The 23,092-nt window shown below is 32.9% G+C and overlaps 1 protein-coding gene across 1 annotated transcript in view; it reads right to left on the bottom strand.

Annotated features, from left to right (window-relative positions):
* Positions 1-23,092, bottom strand: part of LOC129232569 (calcitonin gene-related peptide type 1 receptor-like) — a 124,428-nt gene that overhangs the window by 91,971 nt on the left and 9,365 nt on the right. Inside the window, exons 2-4 of the mRNA XM_054866705.1 lie at positions 19,306-19,465; positions 5,144-5,251; positions 958-1,058 (exon numbers count right to left, since the gene is read on the bottom strand). Of these exons, the coding sequence (XP_054722680.1) occupies positions 958-1,058; positions 5,144-5,251; positions 19,306-19,465 (369 nt within the window). The remainder of the gene's footprint in view (positions 1-957; positions 1,059-5,143; positions 5,252-19,305; positions 19,466-23,092) is intronic.

Here is a 23,092-nt window from a genome sequence, read left to right as displayed (position 1 = left end):
AATACGCTAGTCAAGGCAATAAAACTGTTTGGTTCATTTGCTTGTTTTTGGTTTCCTATGGGTATGATAAATACATTTTTTCCATCCTAACGAGCCAACCAATGTTCCAAGAAATGTTCAAACATGCTTCCCTTTTTTAAATTTATTCCATTAATATTTCACTAATAGTGTTCTATTATGCGTAATAAAAAGCAATAATGTATCGTTTCATTGATAAAATCATGCTTAACATCCTTTCTAACCTAAGGTCAGATCAGTTGCAGTTCCCCCACTGTAGAGTAGGAGAAAAAGGGGCCTCCTGTATACTTTTTATGTTTCTGAGGATTAAATGCCCTAACAATGTCTTTATGATGGCTGTTTTGGTGGCATAATATTCAGCAGACATTAATTTGCGACTGTAAAATCGTATCAAAAGAGAAAGCCTACTAGTACACGGTGGAGACTTGAAGAAATGCCCTTAGCTTGGTATAGGCATCAGTGCAATTGACGAAGAACAAGATCATGTCATACCACATAATTGGGGGAAAAATACTTCCAAAGACCACAAAACATTTTTACTTCGAAATAGTCGCACATGAAAAGCAAACACATTTTACAAAAAAATTCCATTTGTGAGCATGATGACATTTACCAAGTTGTACCTTTAAAGAATTTAGCCTGACATGAGCAGAACGTAGCTTGCACGCATCACTTCATTGAATCTGGTAAGACCTAGCTATCAGAACCATCAACATTATGAATATTTCAAGCTCAAAAAGCAAGAAAAACTGAAATCAATTATTCTAAATTTTATCCACTGCAACCTTTAAAAAATAGCCACTTTCTCAAGCACTCGTAGATCGAATTTTCTGGGGAGAAGCAGCTATCACACTGTATGTAATGCAAAGTGGGGGTTCATATTTCATGAGATGGCGCTTCAGGATAATCTGGGCAACGCAAATTTCCCTCTGCACTTACCGAGACGTTGATGTTGCAGTCGCGATAATCTACTTTTTCTTCTTTTGTGCTTTCGTTTATTTCCCAGGAGCCAGTCTCCGAGCATCTCTTCCGTACTTTGTCTGTATAAGATATGGGAGAAATATTAGATAAAATATGATTACACGTTATTACATCTCTATGAGATGAGAAAACATACTTATACGAAATCAGAGTGCGTATTGGGAAAAAAAAATGTTAAAAGAAACAATCGGGACTTTTTTTTAGTGCCGTAACACAAAAAAAAGTTATGTATTTTATTTAAAAAAAACATACGACTCAAAAATTTTTTTTTAGCAAAGTGTACAATCTTCTATTATTTTGTGAAGAGTTAATTAAAATTTTAATTTGCATTGCACGATTTCTTCGATTTTGCTGCACTCTACTGTCTTTTACATGCTCTTTGAGATAGCACATTTTTATTTTTATAGTTTTTTTTGGGGGGAGGGGGGAGGGGGGTCGCGATTTGCTTGTAGTAGGAAGTGTTGACAAAAATGACAAAATCCGGCAGTTTAAACAAACAAGTAACCAAAAATTCTTTAATACATAACAAAGAAACTCTTCCAGAAGTGAACGAGGGTATTCTTGGGTGTACCGACATCTATTTTGTAAGACTTGATATATTGTAGTAGCTTACTATTTTCAAATTCAGAAAATTAGAATTTTTTTTTTCAAATTACGGTAAGGTGGCCACTTCAAGGTTTATATTTGAACAAATAGGATTCCAGGTTTATTAATAGATTCAAACGTGCAGGAGGTAATACTTCCTTGATGCACTTTTGAGTCTATTAGGAGACCTGAAATCCTATTTTTTCAAATATAAAACTTGAAGTTGCCACTACTGAAGCACTGGCCACTACTGGTGTGTTTACCTTACATGAAGAAAAAAACAGCGTGCTTCATAACAAAATTTTCATTGAAAAATTGCTTTCGATTTTTTGTCAGTAAATTTTGTCAGTAGCCCATAAAAAAAAATTGAAAAAACTTTCACTTTTCTTTTCAGGCGCCAAAGTGAAAAATAAAATATTTTTGCAATAAAATGGTTTTTGTTTGATAATTGAAAATACTTTCGATAAAACGAATCAGTGAATAAAAGAATAAATGAGGAAATTAATAGATAATGAAGAAAAAAAAAAGAATAAAATAATTAATCAATTTCTGAGAAAAAATAAATAAAAGGATAAAATAGTGAATGATTAAGGAAAAAAGGGATTGAATGAATAAATTAAATAAGTGAATTATGAAATAAATGAATAAATTAAATAGATGAGTTATCAAATTAATGAATTAATCAATGAATACGTAAGGGACTTGATAAACGATGGAATAGTAAACGAATTGAACTATTTCTTTTTAACCCATGCACTTTGTCTTGCACTTGACTAAGTGTACGAAGGATTTAAAATAAAAACAAGCTTAATATTAAATAAAGAAATACTACACCGAATATTCGTATGACTCAAAGAATATTAAAATTTTTTATCATTTTATAATAACAAAAACAACTTTTGATTTACCACAAAATATTACAAATATAATCCTGCGTTATAGATTTATTAACACCTTTCGTTTTTTTTCCGTAATTTGTTTTGAAGTTTACCGGATATTGAATAGCATTTGAAAAGCTTAGTTGATTACAGTTTAACTAACGGTTACTTTTTTAAAAGTAGAATTGGGAATTTTAGATATCAATCTACGTCGTCGTTGCCGTTTAGCACAAAATTTGCAATCAAATTAAATGCCATAATAAATTCAGTATGCAAAACTGCATTGCATAACATTTATCGATGTCTTCAGCTTTCGCAAAGGTAGTTATTTAGTTTCATTAAATATTTAATATAGACAGCGGTAAATGATAAATTTTCATCGAGGTGCGCATTGAGTGCACCCCGATATGCGCATTGAGTAAACATCGCAAAATATCGATTTTTGCATTAACAAACATGTTTCTCGTCGAGCAGAGTTTGACAATATCGCAGTGACATAGGAATGTTTAAATCTGTTTTCTGTTTATTTAGTTTCAAACAATAAACGTTCAAAACTAGAAAAATACATCAAATAAAGCTTCCCTGTTCCTAAAACGCATTTTTCACACCTACAAGCCCGTACACACATAAAAATGCTCCAGTTGCAAAAAATGTTTGGAGAATTCATTTTGGGGTTTTGAGAACTCAACAAAAGAAAAGGTGGTTTGAAACCGATTTACATATTTTTAATTATTGAATTAATGAATTATTTTTGCAGCAAAAAATCAAATATTTCGGGAGAGGACGTCCCCTCGCATCCCAGGAACTCGGGAACTTTTAGATTCCAGATAAATTATTTCTCTGAGTTTATAGGCTAATTCAGTGTAACACGGGCTTCTGAAGGACTTTTGCTCTGAGAGAACTTGGCACCAAGGCAGATTTTTAGTCGCCCAAGCAACCCTGGTGCCCTTTATTTGCTGAAATATGCATATGCACATATGTTTAAATATATACTCATAGTTTTTATTATTTGCACCGAAAAAAGAAAAATCTCCTCACGATGATTTTTTTTTTTTCAGTAGTAGAAACCGCTCACAATTATTAACTGACATCATTGTTGTAAGTAATGAGGAAAAAGCAACCATAATTAATACTTACTTTTCTTTGTCTTTTTTTATTTATTAGTTTTCTAAACTTAAAATGATTTTTTTTTTTAATTAATGGTATACAAATGTCGATACACATATCTCAATTTTTCCTTAATACATAACTGCTCCTAATGGAATAAATGGAAAGCGATTACATTCCAGAACGTTTGCAAAAAATATTTATTTACGTATTTACTTAAAACCTCATCTCATAGTGCCTATCAATAAAATCCCATTTTCCTTTTAATGCAAACCTTTAGGTGCTATTAAGCGATTCCAGTTAGTCTTCAACGAATGTGTATTGACATTAACCAGATATTCGATATTGATTGTAGATATTCATCAACAGTCACGGTGAAAGCACTTTATCAACCAATATATCGGATTTCATCGGTGTTCTGGTTTTCCTCCAACAATGTCAGAATCGGTTCGGAAAAGGGCAGGTTCGAGATATAATAAAAAGGGATTGCTCTCGATGTGCGTAAAAAACATCTGAAAGGAATAGTTATGACTCTGACCTATTTCAACGGAGATGAAATGGGGGATGCCATAAGATAATTTTAAAAAAGACTGCAACCTTTCTTAAGGATTATTATATCCTTCAGTACGTGCTTAGTGAAATAAAATCAGTTTTAAAATATCAATAAGCGATTCAAGATTTAGGAGTAAATAATGCAGGTTGACAAGAATTAACTTGGACACACATAATGCATTATAATTTTAATACTAATGAAAATATTGAGACCAAACTTCAAATAATTATAAATACATTATTTCGCCTAATATATTTACAAATTTTCAAAGTGACTACCTTTAGTCTAATGCAGAGCTTCAAACGTGTCGCAAAATTTTCGACTCTGAGCCGCAATTTACTGATATTTTATCCCATCCCTTTTTTTAAGGATTTTTTTAAGGATACCAAAGTTTTATGAAGTTTAGCACACAACCTTGTCTCCAGAATCTTTTTGCACTATTTAACGGCGCGTCAACGACCCCAATCTAATGGTTACTGGTGGTATATGTGCTATTGGGAAAATGTCACTAGTTTTTGTTGATCAGAGGATAAAATCAGTCCAGAAACATATCGCAAACGCATTTTGGAAGATGTTGTCTTACTTTGGTCGCAAAAGTTCTTTGAAAACAAAAGATGGACCTTCCAACAGGATTCCACACCTGCACACAGAGCTAACGGAACTCAAGACTGGTGCAAATGGCCACCGCATTCCCCAGATTTGAACCCAAGGGATAATTCTGTTTGATCCATCGTGGAGACAAGAGTGTTAAGCACTCTTGTGCCAAAACTTTTGTGACACGTTTATTTTTTACGAATACGTTAAAAAATCGCACCGCGTTTCTGATGTTAAAGACATGTTTAGAACATTTTCTTTTGAATGTGCTCTATGTTGATTAATAAGCTTTTGTTTTTTACACTAATTCAACTTTGATTGGGTTTTTTTCCAGAGTAATTTTGACGCAAACGGCACAAAGGAAAATTGACCAAAATAAAATATAACTTAAATAAACTAAGGAAAAAAAAAGATAAAAGTAACTAACTTGAAGAGTTTTCTTCAACTGGACATGGAATCTCGGCGTAATTTCCAGCTGCAGTTGCATCCCAGCATCCCCAGCCATCGAATGTAGCAGGACAAAATAGATCGGTTTCTGTAAAAAGATTTAGATTCATTTTCTTGCATTTGAACGAAATAAAAGTCTTAAGTTTAGTTGGAAACAATTCTGATTTGGCAAGGATTTTTGTATATTTATGTCACCTACAATTTGTTTTGATTGCCGTTCTCATGATGCATAGAAACCATATTTATTACCATGGCTTTTACAACCATAGCCGCATTTAAGCTACAACCCTCTTTTCTAGGTTATCACAGCAAAGGAAAAAATGGCGGTATACAACGACATTTTTCTTTTTGAATTCGTCAACTGAAAAAAATAGGCTCTAAGAGCAATAAATATTTTTTTTAATACTAATAATCTACTCTGAACCATGTAGAAACAAACTTACCGTAAAACAGTAGCAGGCAGTTTTGACAGCACTCCTCTCTAATAACTTTTGCCGCACTGTTACCTGGTAATTAACAAGAGCTTTTTCGAAACGTTTTATAATCAGTTAAGTTTTCTGATGACGATAAAGTTACGATCTAGCGAATTTTTGGTATGCTACCTAAAAAAATGGGAAATTACCTCATTGATCTACTTTGCGACCACACTCGTCTCTTCTCTGATTCTTCAGATCTCGCCTCTTTCTCTCGGACCACAGCTTCTGCTGTATATCCATTAAGTGTGATCTAAGGGCGGTCCCTAGCGACCTGTCGGTTGAATCAATGGAACTAAAATGGGGCATCGCAGGCTGCCGTGACACCCAGTTTGGAAATCTTTTTGAAAATAGTAAATTTTCACGTGTTTTTAAAAATGAGAAACCGGTATTTCGACTTCGATGTGGTGTAAAATATTGCAACGAAAACAAGCTTGAGGTTGTTACCTGTTGAAACTTATTAAATAACAAAATTATTTTCTTTTTTTTTCGTTTTATGATGGTTCAATGATTGATAATGGGCATCACATTGACTGTTTTTTTTTTTTATTGACGTTCAGGGAAAATCGCTGCAATTTTTTAAAAAAAAATAAATGGAAATTTTACAAAATAATTTTTAAATGTTAGTTTATTGTGTATTAATTATAGAAATAAATATATATTAACTGTGTCCGGGGCGGGCGCGGAGGAGGGGGGACCTGTTGGACCGGGCCAGAGCTTGAAGGGGGCCCGAGATTTTAAAAATGAGCTGAGAAAAATATGTAGGGACTTAGGAGTAAACAATATTGAAGGAGTCAGTAAAACTCAATTGTAACGGGTCCCAAAATTTCTGTGCACACCCCTGACTGTGTCATCAAAACAGATTATAAAAAATATGCTTTATTTGCAACGAATTCAACTTACTCAACTTAAAAAAATAAATAAATAAATGGTAACGCGATAGGAACTTCACGACTTCAAAATTGATTTCTGCATATTAAAAATAGTAAAAAAATATTTAAACTTTGGAGGCAGCAATTTCGATGCAGGTTATGTAATTTGAACGCAGAAAACGGAGGTTTCAAATTTCATATTAACCGTTTTATTACAGGGAAAAAACGTCACCTCAAACACAAATAAGCATTTACTGAGATTCCATCACATAAACTGCATGCCGCACAACAATTATTTACTTTATGAAGCATTAATTGCATCTTAAAATAAGATTGCTTCGGGAGAAATGAAACTTTATTTTCGAAGAACGTGTCCAAACACCAGTCAAATGCAAATTTAATTTATAGGCAGAAATACGTGGCAATTCCTAATAAAAATGTTCAAATCTGAAGGCATAACCGTAAAACTTTGATTGGTTTCTTGTCTTTTTATGGGTGAAAGGGGAATTAAGTACACATACATTACACGAAAATGTGTCTTCTTAGCACACAGTATGTAATTAAGAAACGGGTTTCAGCTCATTTCAAGATATAATCAGCAGTTTACGTTCATAAAAGAAGACCCTTAACAAATTTAATCTTATTTTATCTCCTTTAAATAAATTTCATCAGAAAAATTATTCGAGAGTGAGTATTCACAGAAGTAAAGAGTAATCAAGTACGGATATTTTAAAGAGAATATAAACTTGACCTTTTTAAAACTGTGTACCGTTTCATTGTTTAATTCGGTTAAAGTAACATTGTTGATTTGTTCAAGAACACTTTCAAAATTGATTTTTTTTAAACAATAAATTGGATTTGTTCCAGTTTCTTTCATATTGATACAATATAAAACGTACATGCAAATTATGTATCGTTTAGCTTATCAAACATGTGCTTTTCCCATGCACAGACGTAGAACGTGGATCATAAGAGTGACAAGAAAAAGAGAGAGAGAGACTAATGCTTTGCAATGTAAAATGCTGTATATTTAATCTACAGCAAGCATAGAATATAAAGCGTGTTACGGTAAAAAAATCTACCTATAAACCTACATTTCAGTACTGTACTGCACAAGTGTACGTAATGTGTTTCATCGTCAAAGTCTGTAAGTTAAAAAAGATCACTCATATTGTATCGTAACTTCATTTGCTATTTTCAGAAACTTGCAGATTCATTCCACAGTTCAAAAAATCCATAAAAACATCTTTTTTTTAAATTAAAATACTAAAAGCAACTATAGCTAAAACTTTTGTAAATAATACTAACGAAATTAAAGTTCATTATATTAATTCAAGATTTCAAGAGATAAAGTTCAAAACAAGACTAACTGAACTTAAATTAAATCAAGAACAAGAACTCAGACCTTTCAAATAACAAGAAACCAATTTAAACAGACAAACAATATACAGAGGTGTGAAAATTATTAGAATAATTGTGAAATTCATAGAAAATCATTGATATATCAAAGAAATATTGCTTTATTTAAAAATGTTGATACATTTCATATTGAGGGGGAATCCTCTTATTTTTTAATAAAGATTCGATCCGTCTTGGCATTCTTTTTGTAAGTTTTTGGCAATTAATTTGTATTTCCTCGTCATGGTGCCAAATTTGAATGAGTCCTTCTGTGAGACAATTCTTGTTTGTGAAGTTCTATTTCTTTATTTTTTTCTTTTCAGATATTCTTTATTGGGCTCCTATTTGGACTGTTTTCATGCCGTGAAAGTGTTATTACATATTTATTTGCATTCAAAATTTTGTTCACAGATAAAGCTTCAAGACACAGAACTTCATCATGCATAAATATGAAATCTCCATTTGGAAACCAAACTTTTGACTAAAACCTTTGTTCAAGCACTTTTTCGAGCTGATATTTGGTCCTCATGCCTTCTACAATACTTAACATCCAGCATCCTGAGCGGAAATTACGCCCCACTCCATAACTTGGGTGGTGTGTTTAACCGTTTGTATAATGCGACTCGGGAAAATACTTTATTGGTTCTTCTCCTGGCATACTGACTGCTATCTTTTAGTATTTTAAGCATTGATTTATCAGAAAACTATACCTAAAAGGTAAAAAGTACTTTAGTGCATGTAGTTTGAAGGGAAATATTCTCATAAAGAATGTTTTAACCACATTTCTAAACAGTTCTGCATCTTTAGTCAGTATGCAATAAATTTAATTTTAGGAAACAGACTGAACAACTTGAGTTTAACTAAACAGTTGAAGGAAAATTAATATTTCTCACCTTGGTCCAATTACTAGTAAATAGTATATAAACAATTTTTGTCCAAGCAAGTCTCTTTGTCATATCATATTTGATTTTAGCCCTCTTTACGAGGATAACGAGCACCAAGTTTAACTAAGATGAATTTTCTTCGAACAGAAGAAATACATACATTTACTCCTTACACTTATAGATATATTTTTAGTTCATGATCAGTTGTTTTCTGTTAGTTTTGGCAATATGAATTAATCTCATTTTGGTTTTTGCAATAAATTTACTTATCTACTGCGTTCCCCTACTCCGGAATCTATTTGAAATTCAAAGATCTTTTTAATTCTACACACAAATGCTTTCATAATTTTTAGTTTTTAGCACTTTCTTGTTGTGAATAGTGATTTTCTTGGATGAGACATTTTATTGCTGCTAGTTTTCTAGAAAAAATATCACTTTTTTCGCTCATAATCACGCAATAGTTCTTTAACAAAAGATAAAAAAAGTTGCCGATTATAAAACAATTAAAGCTGCAAAAAAATGCATTAAGAATTAAATAATACTGAGGGCAACCCATGGAAAAAATATAAAATACTCGAACATCAAGCTGACAGTTTTTAAATTTATTTTAAATTTGGTTGTTAATCAAACACATACTTTATCCAATGCAAACATTTTCATTTCTTTAGATCAAATGTTTCCCTATTTTATAAAAGCCAACATTTATTAAAGTAATGTCCCCAAAATTACTATAAAGGAGTGAAAATATGATTAGAATAACAAAACAAATTATCCTTCATGAATTATTGCAAGTATATACAAAGTTATTCAAAACCAAAAAAAAAAAAAAAAAAAAAACTGAAAACATAACTATTATTCTAATACTTTTCACACCTTTGTATATATCAGTTTCTAACTGCGCCACCTACAGTAAAAATTAAAGTAACGTTAAAGCTTAAACACATATTCTTCTGAACCAAAGATGAAGTCATTTTTGACTGCAAGTCTCGAATTTGTGTAACATATTACATGTCTACAGCGCGGCGTTCGGATTAATGGACGTTCGGATCACTGAGATTTGGATTAATGAGTTTCTAGTGTAAATACATACAGGGTGGTCCAAAAGAAACGTCTCCTGTATATGAAGTCTTCGTTGCCTATCCGCTGAATCAATCGAACTGAAATTTTTAGACGTAGTTGCTTGAAGGTTTGCGCTGAAGAATGATGATTTAAAGCAACGTAACGATTCACGTTACAGTTACAGTAAAAAAATTCGAATTTCAACACTGACTTTTTTCTTGCGCAAATTGATCAGCGTATTGAAATCCCCTAACTGTCGTTGGGGTGATTGGCGTGTGACAAAAATTGCTTTTTGGAATATTCGAGCACCTGACTGAAGAAGATTTCTTAATACACTGCTTCTTTCTTTCCTTCTTTTGGTGCTTATTGCACGGGTATATTTTGATGAGGACTACAATCTGAGTATCTTACCTCCCTTACGCATGATATATTTTTATTACAGTACAGAATATTTATAAACATCACATGAATGAATTTACATCAGAAAGAGAGGAAAGTACATCTGGAGCTATGGTGGGAGTCGAACCCACCTCCTCAAGTGTGAGAAGCAAACGCTCAAACCATTTGGCCACTGAGGCCCCAATACACTGTTTATTGAAGGTTTTATGACAAGTAATGTTTTGGCAGCGGTGTGTGTGGTTAGTGATTCTAGTACTACTTAATCCTGAGTAATGCGCAGTTTGTGAACACTCCTCCTCTCTCGTCTCAGTTTAGTCCCTTATCATGATGCTCTTGTTTTCAAATGGTATACGCCGGCAATTTTTGTCACACGCCAATAGTTCCAACGTTATTTGTGGTTTCCAATAAGCTGATTAATTTGCGCAAGAAAAAAAAAGGTGATTAAAAAGCACACTTCTTTGGTTAAAAAAAATGAAGAAATGAGGAATTATAACAATTTCAGAAGTTTTTTTTTTATATCGGTATATTCATAAACGCAGAAGTTTGAGAAGTACTTATTTATTTTATTTATGCAGAAGCTAACCAGCTTCACATACATAGAGGCCTGTGACAAAGCCCTTTTGTTATTGGAAAAACGCAGGAAAAGTTTGCAACACAAAGAAAAGCAAATACCACTCAGGACACCGGTAGAATCAAACTCACGACCTCCGGCATACATAGCGAAGATTCTACCACAGAGTCGCGACGGCCCCAAGAAATACTTATTTTTGAAAAAGCGGCTCTTGGTTTAGGGTTAAACTCAAAAGATTTAAGGGATTACTCACGGAACTACATGCTGTACACTCCTTTATTAAGTAAGGAGCAGCAATCGGGTTGAGCATATTATTCCAATGGCTAACTACAAAGTAAGACAAGTCTTTTTAGTTAAACCGTTTAAAACCGAAAGCCAAGTCTTTGACGTTGCTGGGTGCATGCAGGGCACCGTTTCATGCAGAGGGCTTAGGGTCACTCTGAGCTTAGTCTTTGGGTCGCGATGCTTATATTTCATAAAAATCTTGGCAGATTTTGATAAAGATATCTCACAAAATGATTTGAGAGGAAAGGAATTAGGGTGTTTAATTTAACAAAAAAAAAAAACTACTTTTAAGAAAAAGTTCGAAGTTAGCTGAAACTCGTATAATTTCAGTTAAAGTTTCAACTCTATTTCTTCCCCCAAAAACAACATTAATCCAAATTTTCGAACAGTTTATTTCACTTTACGCAGCTTTAATGGTACCAAACTATAGAAAAATTAAATCTTTTGAATCTCATTTCGAAAATTTATTATTTAAAAAACAGTAGTAAATCGTAGTTAATAAGTTTTAACGAACTTGTCCATTAAAATATTTTTTTTTGCCCAATAAAGTGCAATCTAAACCTGCTTTCAAGGCAAAGTACATTTGCTATTACTCTTTTTAATCTAGAGGGAAACAGTTTAACAAGACAATTGCAAATAAAAGCTGAGACAAGACACAGCACTTAAACGGATTAAACAGATGAAAAGTCTTCACTAATCACAAAGCATCGTGTTATTCAATAATTAAGTGCTTAACACGAAACTTCAATCAGTTTGAGAACCATAAGTGTCTTCCTTTGTTCTTTTATTGACAAAAGAAATGTAAGGCGCGAAGAATTGCATCGCAGCTGCCATGAGTGGATATTAATGTACTTAGCGCTTTCTTTGAGTTCGGACATAGAAATGTCGATGAATGAGTAATATAGTTTTAGTAAATATGTACAATTAAAAAGGCTTTTAAGTAGGACACCCTAGTACAATGCGTCGGATAAAACTATTATTGACAGAATGGTCTATGTAATATTTTGGTAGTGTAAAGGGCAAAATAATTTCCAAACTAGCAAGACGTTTATTACAAGGAACCTTTTTTGTTTTTAATGAATCGAAATAAATTATATAGCGGATTATTTGACATTTTAAGGAAAATTTCATGTTTGTTAATGGCCCGTGTTTATCTTTAGTGGATTATTTTATTTTTTTAATGACTTAACTTTATTAATTGGCAGATTGTTTTTCATTTTTGTTTAGTTTTGAGCTTTGTTTATTGGCTTTGTAAGACATGCTTTGTTGGTTGATATTATAAGTAAAAAACACAATTTCTTTATATAATTATACACTCTTCAGTGAGACTGAAGAATGATCTGTTTGAAAATAATTTATTCCTCGTTGTTGTATTGTGTCAGCTAGGCTGGCAATTTAAAGTGCGCTGCTTCACTTTTCCAACTGTAGCGTAATTGTGTGTGAAGTCCGACTTTCACTGTAAAAACTTGCTATAGGGTCAATCCATGTGAAATCATAATGGAAAAGAAAAAAAAATGTTGCTCACTATTTTTGATTTTTAAATGTTTTTGCCTATTATTTAACTGTTATACTGGGAGTCTGAAACGGTAGTTTAAAAAGTTTTGAACCTTCAGAATTTTTTTTTGGCAACGACTCTTCAGTAGCTGCGGAGTCGACTTTTCATGAAAAAAGCACTTAACAAAAACTCTTACAACTTTTTTGTTTATGAATGTATTAAAATTATTTAAACACCTTTAGATAGAGAAGAAAATGGCCTAAATTTCTTTGATAGTTATTTTTCTTGACTTAAAACTAAAATTTTTCGTGTGAAATTTTACATTTTTAGCATAAAAATATTAGTAGAAGGAAGTAAGACTCACTCTTACTTTTTCCCTCTTAAATAGATATTTTATAGAACTATTCTCAGAAGCAGTATGAAACGTCTGAAGCAAGTCCATTTTTTTTATATAGTTAGTCAAACTTGAGGTCTTAGAGAAAAAATGCTAAATTTAAGATTCAATATCCGAAAAGGGAATAAACGAAAATCTAAGAAAATTTAACTGTATAACCTTCATATAGCACTAAACATGTGGCAAACATTTTATATTTGATCCCTTAATAGTTTTAGAAATATGGAGCCTCGAAGTTGACTTAAAAATCACATTTATTTTCACACCAAGAAATTATCATGTAATGCAAAATTAATTCTACTCATTATATCAAATGCTGTTTTTTGGTGTAAACTAACCTTTTTACACATAATGTAGGATATTTAAATTTACTTTCCCCTCATAAAAACAAATAATTAAAATATCTCATAATATAGTTTACAAGTATCAACTGCTACGTACATGAGAACAAATTTTCAAACTAATTCCTGTGTTCTGATAGTAAGACAGTGCATAAAACATGTCTAAACTTGTAAACCTAAATTTTTTAGAAGAATGAAACAAGTATTTTTGCTCTATATTGTTTACTTTTAATGATCAGAGTACAAATGCATACTTATCAATTTCATAAACATACTCTTTGATAATCTTACGATCGCACTAGAGTTCATATTGAAGATTACAATGTAACACAAAGCTAAAATAATTCTCATTAATGTACAAAACCTTAATTTTTAGTAAAGCAGGTAGACTACGTGAACTGAGCTCTCTTAATAAGAAGATAAATAATATATGGAATGAGCAAATTAAAACATGATAGATTTCTAACTCATTGCTATCAAAAGAACGAAAAACGTGTTCTCAAATTCATAAAACGGAATGTGCAACAATGACAGTTACGATTTATGAAGGAATAACAAATACTTATTTTGAGAACATAACAAATAAACAACAGAATAATGCTACGAAAATTACGTCTCCAGAATCAGATCATACATTTATCACAATTCACAATCCAGTTTTGTTTATTTTTAATTAGCCAGTGAATGATTATATCATGTTATAAACTGTAGCTTTAAATAATGCACATCTTACTAGTAATGATTAAATGCATTAGCATGTTTTTACTTATACACTTAGTTTGCTTTTTACTACGGAAATTCATTAGATATTTTTGTAAAAGGTTAATTTATGTGTTAATTTCAATTTAGATATGTTTTACATACAGTGTGATTGTCCAATATGAACTGTTATGTGAGTGTTCTCAATGGTGAGCAATGTCATATAAAAGATTACTAAAGAGTGACTAAGGAAGTTACTGAATTGTTAGAAGATGATCAGAAGTTGCTTAAACATAGAATATCCAATGAAATAGACAGTTGTTTTGCAACACATGTCAAAGCCTACAAATCTGCCTGTTGATTTAACTCCAGGCAAATCACTCTGTCCCAAAAGTGCCACAAAATTATTTGTTCAAAAACTTGAAGAAGAAAACGTAAAAAATGATAGTGATGATGACAATGAATTTAACACTTATTAAGCACTAACAGTATCAGTGACAGTGTGGGAAATGCCGGACACCCTAATGTTTCGTATTCATTCAATCATGGGGAAATCAGAGCTTGTTGAAAAAGAATGGCCACAATAAGGCTATGAAAAATTTAAAAGTAAAATTTCATTGATATTAATGCAGAGTAAAATTTGTAAGTAAGTGAATTTAAATATCATACATTAAGTGCAAAAGATAGTTTATACTACAAAACAGCAACTGATATAATGAGTAGAATAAATATTGCATTATGGTGATTTCTTGGCATGAAAATAAATGTGATTTTTAAGTCAACTTCGAGGCTCCATATTTCTAAAACTATTAAAGGATCAAATATAAACTTTTTACCACATGTTAACTGCTATATAAAGGTTATACAGTTAAATTTTCATTGATTTTCGTTCAGTCCCTTTTCGGATATTGAATCTTAAATTTAGCATTTTTTCTCTAAGATGGCAAGTTTGACTAACTATATAAAAAAAAAGGACTTGCTTCAGACATGTCATACTGCTTCTGAGAATAGTTCTATAAGATATATCTTCAAGGGGAAAAAGTAAGAGTGAGTCTTACTTCCTTCTACTAATATTTTTATGCTAAAAATATGAAATTTCACGCAGAAAATCATATTTTTAAGTCAATGTTACACGAATTTGGTAAAACTTATCGGAAATTTAGGTCACTTCCCGCTCAATCTAATGGTTTTTAAATTATTTTGATACATTTATTAATAAAAAAGTTCTATCAGTTTTTGTAAAGGACTGTTTTCATGAAAAGTCGACTCCGCTGCTACTGAAAAGTGGTTGCCAAAAAAAAAAAAAAAAAAAAAAAAAATTCTGAAGGTTTAAAAATTTTTAAACCTCCGTTTCAGACTCTCAATATAATAGTTAACTAACAGGCAAAAAATTTTTTAAATCAAAAATAGTGAGCAACATGGCCTGTATGATTACACATGGATTGACCATATAAGGACCCGTTTTATAGGGTGGGAAACCATTCACAGCATAACAATACATTCACACAAAGAAATGACAAGGCCAGGAGAGAGAGAGAGAGAACATATAGAACCGAACCAGGATTGGAGCCCAGGATCTCACCATGCACATTCAGACTTCTCTGACCACTAGACAAGGCGGAAGGCACTCAAGTGCTTGATAAGCACTTAGTTTATATTTTCTTTGGTGCATGATGCATCGGATTTTGTATTCCAAAATAAAAAAGAAGAAAAACTTATACCATAATGACGTATATTAGCGGGAGCGAAAATTGCTAAAATGGCTTATTAATTAGTATGAATTTCAGTTATTTCTCATAGGTTTTAATTACATTAAAAAAATTCTAGGACCCCCATTTATGTATTTTTGTCAAAAATAAATGAATGAATAAATAAAGCTGAGAAACATGCGCACTTTTTAATTCCATCTGCATTCCCTTTAGCTTTTAGAATTTGTTAATATGTATTACAATTCTGCGTTCTTCTTCGAAGAACGCGGAATTTTAATACGCAGAAAGCTTTTTACTGGAAAAATATACAATGATTCAGATAAAAAGAAAGCATTTATCTTCCTTTTCTATACGTCGTTTGACACAAAACCTCAAAAAAAAGAACAATCTGTGCATTCGAATATACAGAACAGAGAAAGATTATATGTATGTAAACAACGACCTCTTTAAACTTTCAAATGATCCATATGCCCCGAGACGATATTTATGAAGCCCTTTTACATTTCGATCGGAGCATTACGCGGAGACTACATGAAACTTTACATAACATTCGAAATGCCGAAAGGTTTACAGTTGCAGTTTATGAGAAGAAAGCTAACGTACTGCCATGATATTAAGTATAGGTTATTTCTCTCTTTCCTTTACTGCTTTTATTTATGGATATTTTTAAAGACGCAAGCTTTAAAGGTTAGAATTTTGAGCAAAGTAAATGCAATAAATCTTTTTATGCTGAGTAGAAGATTTTATTCAAAGGATTGTGGTTCACTCTTGTTATTATCTTAGTAGAAGAATAGTCCTAACCGCAGAAAAAATTGTAGCCTCTTGGAACAACAATGAATCTAAATCCAGATAATTTAATTTTTATGAAAAAACGTTAGTAGAGGACTTAAATGTTTCAAAATTTCAAAATACTGTAAAAGCGATTGAATACTTCAGTTTTAAATAGATTCCTAGAGCTTCTATTCCACCATTAATTTATCATATTTTCATTGCTAATAGAATCGATAATACGGATTTTTCAACGTTTTCACACGATCTTTCATTAATAGGCTTAATATAGTCTAGTCAAGGTTAGGCACATTACCATTGCCTCATGGGAAGTGCGGAAACGATGGGCTTGGGACGAAAGCAAAAAAGAATTCACATACATTGATGGACAGTCTTTCTTAAAAGAACAGACTGCTTAAAAACAGTTTTATATTTGGATTAACTAAATTGAGTTTTCCGTGACTGATATGATATCCGGCGCACTTTTGCAATCAAAATCCGCTGTGCATTTAACGATACGAAGCAACGAAAAAGCAATCGATTGAAACGCTGTATTTCTGAATAAAACCATGAATTTATACGTCATCGTATGAAAAAAGTTAGCAAGACTGAATCTTTTTGTTTGACTCTCTCATCTCACGCACAGATTATTATCAAACATCCGACTTTACCAAATTTACGCTGGTTTCAAGCGAGCACAATTAGAGATTGTTTTTCCTGTTTCTCTTTTCTGATTTACGTCCTTTCTTGCAAATCTATTTAAACTCTATTTTTCCTTCTTTTAAATAAGTCTCTCTTTGCCCCTTAAAGTGCACATTATAATTTTACCACAAGTCTTGTTTGAGACTCATTTAAAAATTTAAATGATCTGGGAGCTGTACAGCAGCTACCAGGACTACTAGTACAATCTCTTGCCCTAAGACAGATGAGAGGTTCACCTACCATTTGTACTGGTTTTCTCCAAATTTTTAATTTTGTCACTTGCATCCCTTTGCTTCTCACTACCTCATATGTGGTCTGTGAAGCTGATCCATGTGGTAAAGATTTAGATTAGCGGTCACCAGTTTCAGTTTCATTGAAAATGGCTGCCAAAATATCAAGTCCTATTCGCCAGATGTGGCGATTATGTTTTTGTTTATTTGTTAAAAGTAATATCGCGCAACAAAAAATACGCTTCCAATCCCATCTCTGCCATACTGAAAATTTGAAAAATATTATTTTTTGTCGCAATGTTTATATCTTTATGTTAAAAAAAAATCTATTGAAATTTTGTTTGTTGTTTTCGTAGAGTATACTAATCCCCCTTGTTTGTATTACAAACAGTGAATAAGTCATTTACTTTTTGCGCTCTGGTTATACTTTATTAAAAAAAAATGGCTACCGTGCTTTGTGACACTGATCGCCAGTGGCTACAATTCGGAAATTCTAGTCTAGAACTGGTCCGTTGTTCTGTTTACTACTGCGAAATGGAAACTATAATATGGAAGCTTCCAAAACAACTCATAATTCTTTTGGTTTTTAGAATGATTGCTGCAAATGTGGAGCCAAATGGCCAGAAATTGATTTCTAAAAGACATATAAAAACTTGATATTGATAAAATAAGCATAAAGTAATGATGACAATAAAATTTGGTTTGTAATTTTACTTCCTTCTAAATGCTTTTCCACGTTATATGTGGGAGAATCAAATATATTTAAACTTGGTGTGCGATCTGGTCCGCGAGAGTCATCTTATTCCAAGATGCGACCCTCGGGTATAAAAAAAAAAAGGTGGACACACCTGATTTAGATGATCGCTTGTCAAACTACCGAACATAATCTACGGAATGAAGGATCAAGTGTAATTCTGCAAGATTCACAAATAACTATACCTATCCAAGGAAGAAAAAAATATTTTCAGTTACTTGCCCACAGCGATACTTTACTTCCTCTAGGGTTCAATTCGAAATCACATCGATATGAAACTACGACGAGGTTTACTATGGATATGTATATGAATATTTACTTTTGCTAGATATTACATTTTGGTCAGGGCTTCCTGTGGATTTTAGCAGGAAAGTATTTGTTGAACGCAGACTCAAAATATTTCTTCGCCTTTCGTACTTCTTTTATGCTTTAAAAACTGTTTATTATAATGTTGAACGCGCTGTTGTGTTTATAGAGCTGCTTTTTGAACCCGGCATTGTTTTAGTTTTAGAAAAATTAAGTTTCCTTAAAGTGCGGAAATAAATTTAAGTAGTGAGATAAAAGCAAAGACTACTGTCCCAAAACGGGATGATGAGGAGTTTTGTTTGAAGCAAGCCAACGTCTAGTGTTTAATTTTAGTTAATAAGATATGAAAATGGTTCCCAAAGGACGCTATTATGAACCCCTCATACGCGGTAGAAGAACCAAAAAGGATATAAAGAACCAGAAGGGGAGAAAGAAGAGCAAAAAGAAATTCCATTGCGAAAAACAATTACTCTACGATGCATAGTTGAGAGAATAATTTTTAGCTACACTTAATTTTATTACATCACTTCATTACTGAAAAATAGCTTTTAATGCAAAGATATATTTTTTTGTAGAAATTTTGGAACAAGTTATAAAATCCGTTTACTTTTCAAGAATAGCCACAATCTAAGGGTAAGAATATTTTGCATTAAGTAAAAGCGTTCTATGTAATCCCCGAAACACGTGTATTCTATGCAAGATATTTTACACTTCTAACAATTTCTTTCTTCCATTTCAAGTTAAAAAAAAAACTAAAAAGTAACACTACAATTGAAATGTGCACCAAAATATCGGCATCTTACCGTCATTATGATCTCCTGCTGCATTCGATGCCGGTCTAGTTTTCACCTTCTCGTAGCATCTCCAGTAAGCTCGTATTTGTTGAATTAGTATAATGGAATTTCCTCCCTCCGTATTATCATTGCTTGAAGTGCCTTCTGGCACACCAATGTGAAGTTTGGCCTGAAAAAAAAAGGGTTGTTGAAATGTTTTGATTTTAAATGCATTGCAAAAACAGTGTTTCATACGTGGTTTCTATGAAAATAAACTTAAATGAATGTTCTAAAGTTATCATCTAACTAGAAACAGGGGCGCCCCAATCTTAAATTTTTGGGAGGGCGGAAATTCTGAATTTGCCGAATGGAACTCCACGTTTCATCGAATGCTGATAATTTCGCCTAATAGAACTCCAAATATCGCCGAATAATGATAATTTTGCGGTGCGAAACTCTAAATTTTGCCGAGCCATCCGACAAAAGTAGTCAATGAAAGTAATTTTTGGGAGGTCCCAGTGACCTCCCAGTGCAGACTTTGCCAGGGCAGGCGCGCCCCTGCACCTGCCTGATTAAAATTGATAAGGAAGTATGTTCTTCATACTGCAGCGCATGATGGGTCAAAAAAAAAAAAGTCTCATATTCACAATGAAAGCCAATCACAGCTGCATGAATCTGACATTTTGCTATTTTTTCAAACCACAAAAAATTCAGAAATGGTTGCGCGTAGCAGTATATTTTAACTTCATGAGGCTATCTTGGTGCCAATTTTGGCAAGATATCGCCGTCTAAGTCCGCCGTCAATTACCAATCAGCCACCAAAAGCAGATGTCACGAATAGTCTAGTCAATGAACGGTTTAAAAAAAACAAAAAAACATGTAGTTTTGCAAATTGGCACACACGTACAGGGAGGGCTCCTGATGAACATACTAAAAGTCCCCGGTGGTAGGGGGAGGAAATCGCAACGCCACCTAGGATTTTATATTATATTAGGTGTCTTTTTTCAGTTTTCGTCTTATAGCTCAAAATTTATTAACTTGATTGCTATTTGAGAAATTAAAGAAAGTAAAACTATCTTTAAGAAGCTTTATTTTTGTAGTAGTTATAATAGTTTCCGAGATATTGATTTCAAAATTTTTGAATTTTTGAAAAACTGACCATTTTTTCGTTTTTTTCTATTTTTGGAGCCTCCTCACTGCTTCATTTGATGTGATTCTTTTCTCTTTTCAGTCTGAAGTAGTGAAGGTCATTATGGTGATTTTTGAATTCTCCGTTTTGCGTTCATTCGAAAGTTGTTTTTATAAACACGTAGTAATTTTCATGCATGTTATAATTTCGCTATGGGATGGGTCTCAAACACCACATTATAATGTATATTGTACATGCATACTAGTGGATAATACGGAAAAGAGGAAAAGAAATAGTTTTTAATAAAGAATAAATTATATAAAACGTTTACCATACGAATTTGAGAGATCCTTGGTCTGAAATTTTGAACAAAAAGAAAATTTCCGTGCTTTCAAATAGTTAATAAATATTCCTTACTATATCCTCAAAGGGTCTTGCAATTCAATTAAACTTGAGAAATGTGTTATGTTACAATGCATTATATATGAAGTTTCTCAACATATGTCGAAAAAAATTTAGAAATGTTGGTTCTAAAATCGAAACATAGTTTCGTAACAACTGGAATTCGTAGAAGTAATGACAAAAAGCTAAAATGAATCTCTGGAACTTCTGTCACGAAAGTTTAGGAAAAATCCGTTTGAAAGTGTAAAACTAATGTTGAAGTCGCGCAAAACACAGCTTCTACAGCTACATTAAATACAAATAGGTGATTTGAATTGATTATTGATGATGAAAGGGTTTAGAAAGAAATGAGATTGTTATAGTTACTGAAAGGCAAAGTATAAATATATTAATGAGAGCAGAAATAGGGATGGAGAATTAATGAAAAGACAAGTGTATATATTCAATCGGTAGATATCTATGTGGATGTTTCTTTGAAATGATAAAAAGCGACAGGTCAAATCAGAAAACATATGGTTTTTAACCATTTTGTTATTTTCTTAAAGGTTTTATATTGTTGTCCAAATTTTTTGATATTTTACTCCTCTAGTTCCATATACTGCCGTGGAAAGTTGAAAGGCAGTATCTGCAAATTTTACATTTTTATTTTTCTTGCATTTTTGTCAACTACTGAACGTCAGCTTTGTTGTACCAGCTTTTTTATTTGGATTCTACTGAAAATAAAGCACTGAAAAACATTTCTCTATTGTTAGCATGGAATCTCAAACATTCTTCATTAAATATCTCAAAAACTAATTTCTGCAGATACTAACCTTTTGCCAGAATAAAGTTTTTTTTTTTAAATAAACTGTAAAATGTGCTCAAATAATAAAACTACGTAACATTAATAAAAACAAGAAATTTACAGAAAAGTTTGATTGAGTATAATAATTTGGCCACCCTCTGTATACGGGTCCTATGTGTACTTGTTAAAGCAGGATAGTTACTGTGACTTCAGCTGTTGAAATTCTTTTTAGGCCATTCGAAATACCAGAACTATTCTAGAATCAGCAAACTTGAACTTAGCAAACTGAGGATACCACTATGATTTGAATTTATCAATTTTCAAAAAAATGTAAAACATGTTGCTAAGGCTAAATTTTCAATCGTTTTAAAACATCAGTAATGTAAATACACTGGTGTAAGAAATTAAGAGAATTTTCAGATTTGGTCAATTATCTCCAGAACTACTAGACCGATTTTAAAGAAATTTGGTATGTACATACATTGAAATAATACAAAACAAATAACCATCTAAAATTAAAAATACACAAGCGTGATCATAAATAACACACGTTAGAGTCAGATGGTATGAAACAGCAATTGCAAAATTGAAAAAAAAAAAAAAAAAAAACGGGGTTAGTAGGGGTACCGTCCCTTCTAACAGACATATAGGCCTCGCAGTGTGACTCCATACTTGAAATAAAGCAGTTCATGGGATCCTTAAGCAATTATTTCCACTCGCTCCACAACGCCGTTCTCAGGCTACTTGGGTCCCCGGAGGGATGTTGCGAGTTGCTATTGCCCTCCTGAGAGCGTTCTAGACATGTTCTACAGGACTGGAGTCTAGAGATCTGCTTGGCCAATCCATCTAGTGAATATCCTCCCCTTCCAGAAATTCGTCGACCAGAAGAGCTGTATGTGGTCTTGTGTTAACATCTATTAAAATTAACTCGGGGCTAACAGCGCTCCTCAAGACGCTTCCTTAGGGCTCCAAGACCACATCCCTGTGTCTCACAACTGTCACAGAGCCTCTCTCAAAGCCATGGAGGGGTGTGCGGTCATCCAACATGATGCCTGCCCTGACCATCAAACCACCACCGCCATAATGGTCGATTTCGCCGATATTGGAGTGTAGGTAGCAGGACAAGAATAGTCATTTAAGCTGAAAACGGGACTCTCTATTTGCCTTCCAATATCCGCGAAATCGACCATTTTGGCGGTGGTGGTTTGACGGTCTGAGCTGACATCATGTTGGATGGCCGCACACCCCTCCATGTCTTTGAGAGAGTCTCTGTGACAGTTGCGAGACATAGGGGTGTGGTCTGGGAGCCCTAAGATCCCGTCATGAGGAGGGCTGTTAGCCCCGAGTTAGTTCTAATGGATGTTAACACAAGACCACATAGAGCTCTTCTGGTCGACGAATTTCTGGAAGGGGAGGATATTCCCTCGATGGATTGACCAAGCAGATCTCTAGACTCCAATCCTGTAGAACATGTCTAGAACGCTCTCAGGAGGGCAATAGCA

The sequence above is a fragment of the Uloborus diversus genome, chromosome 1 (genome assembly GCF_026930045.1).
Source record: "Uloborus diversus isolate 005 chromosome 1, Udiv.v.3.1, whole genome shotgun sequence".
In the NCBI taxonomy this organism is placed as follows: Eukaryota; Metazoa; Arthropoda; class Arachnida; order Araneae; family Uloboridae; genus Uloborus; species Uloborus diversus.
Note: the sequence above shows the minus strand (reverse complement) of the source record. Positions and strands in the feature narration are given on the sequence as shown.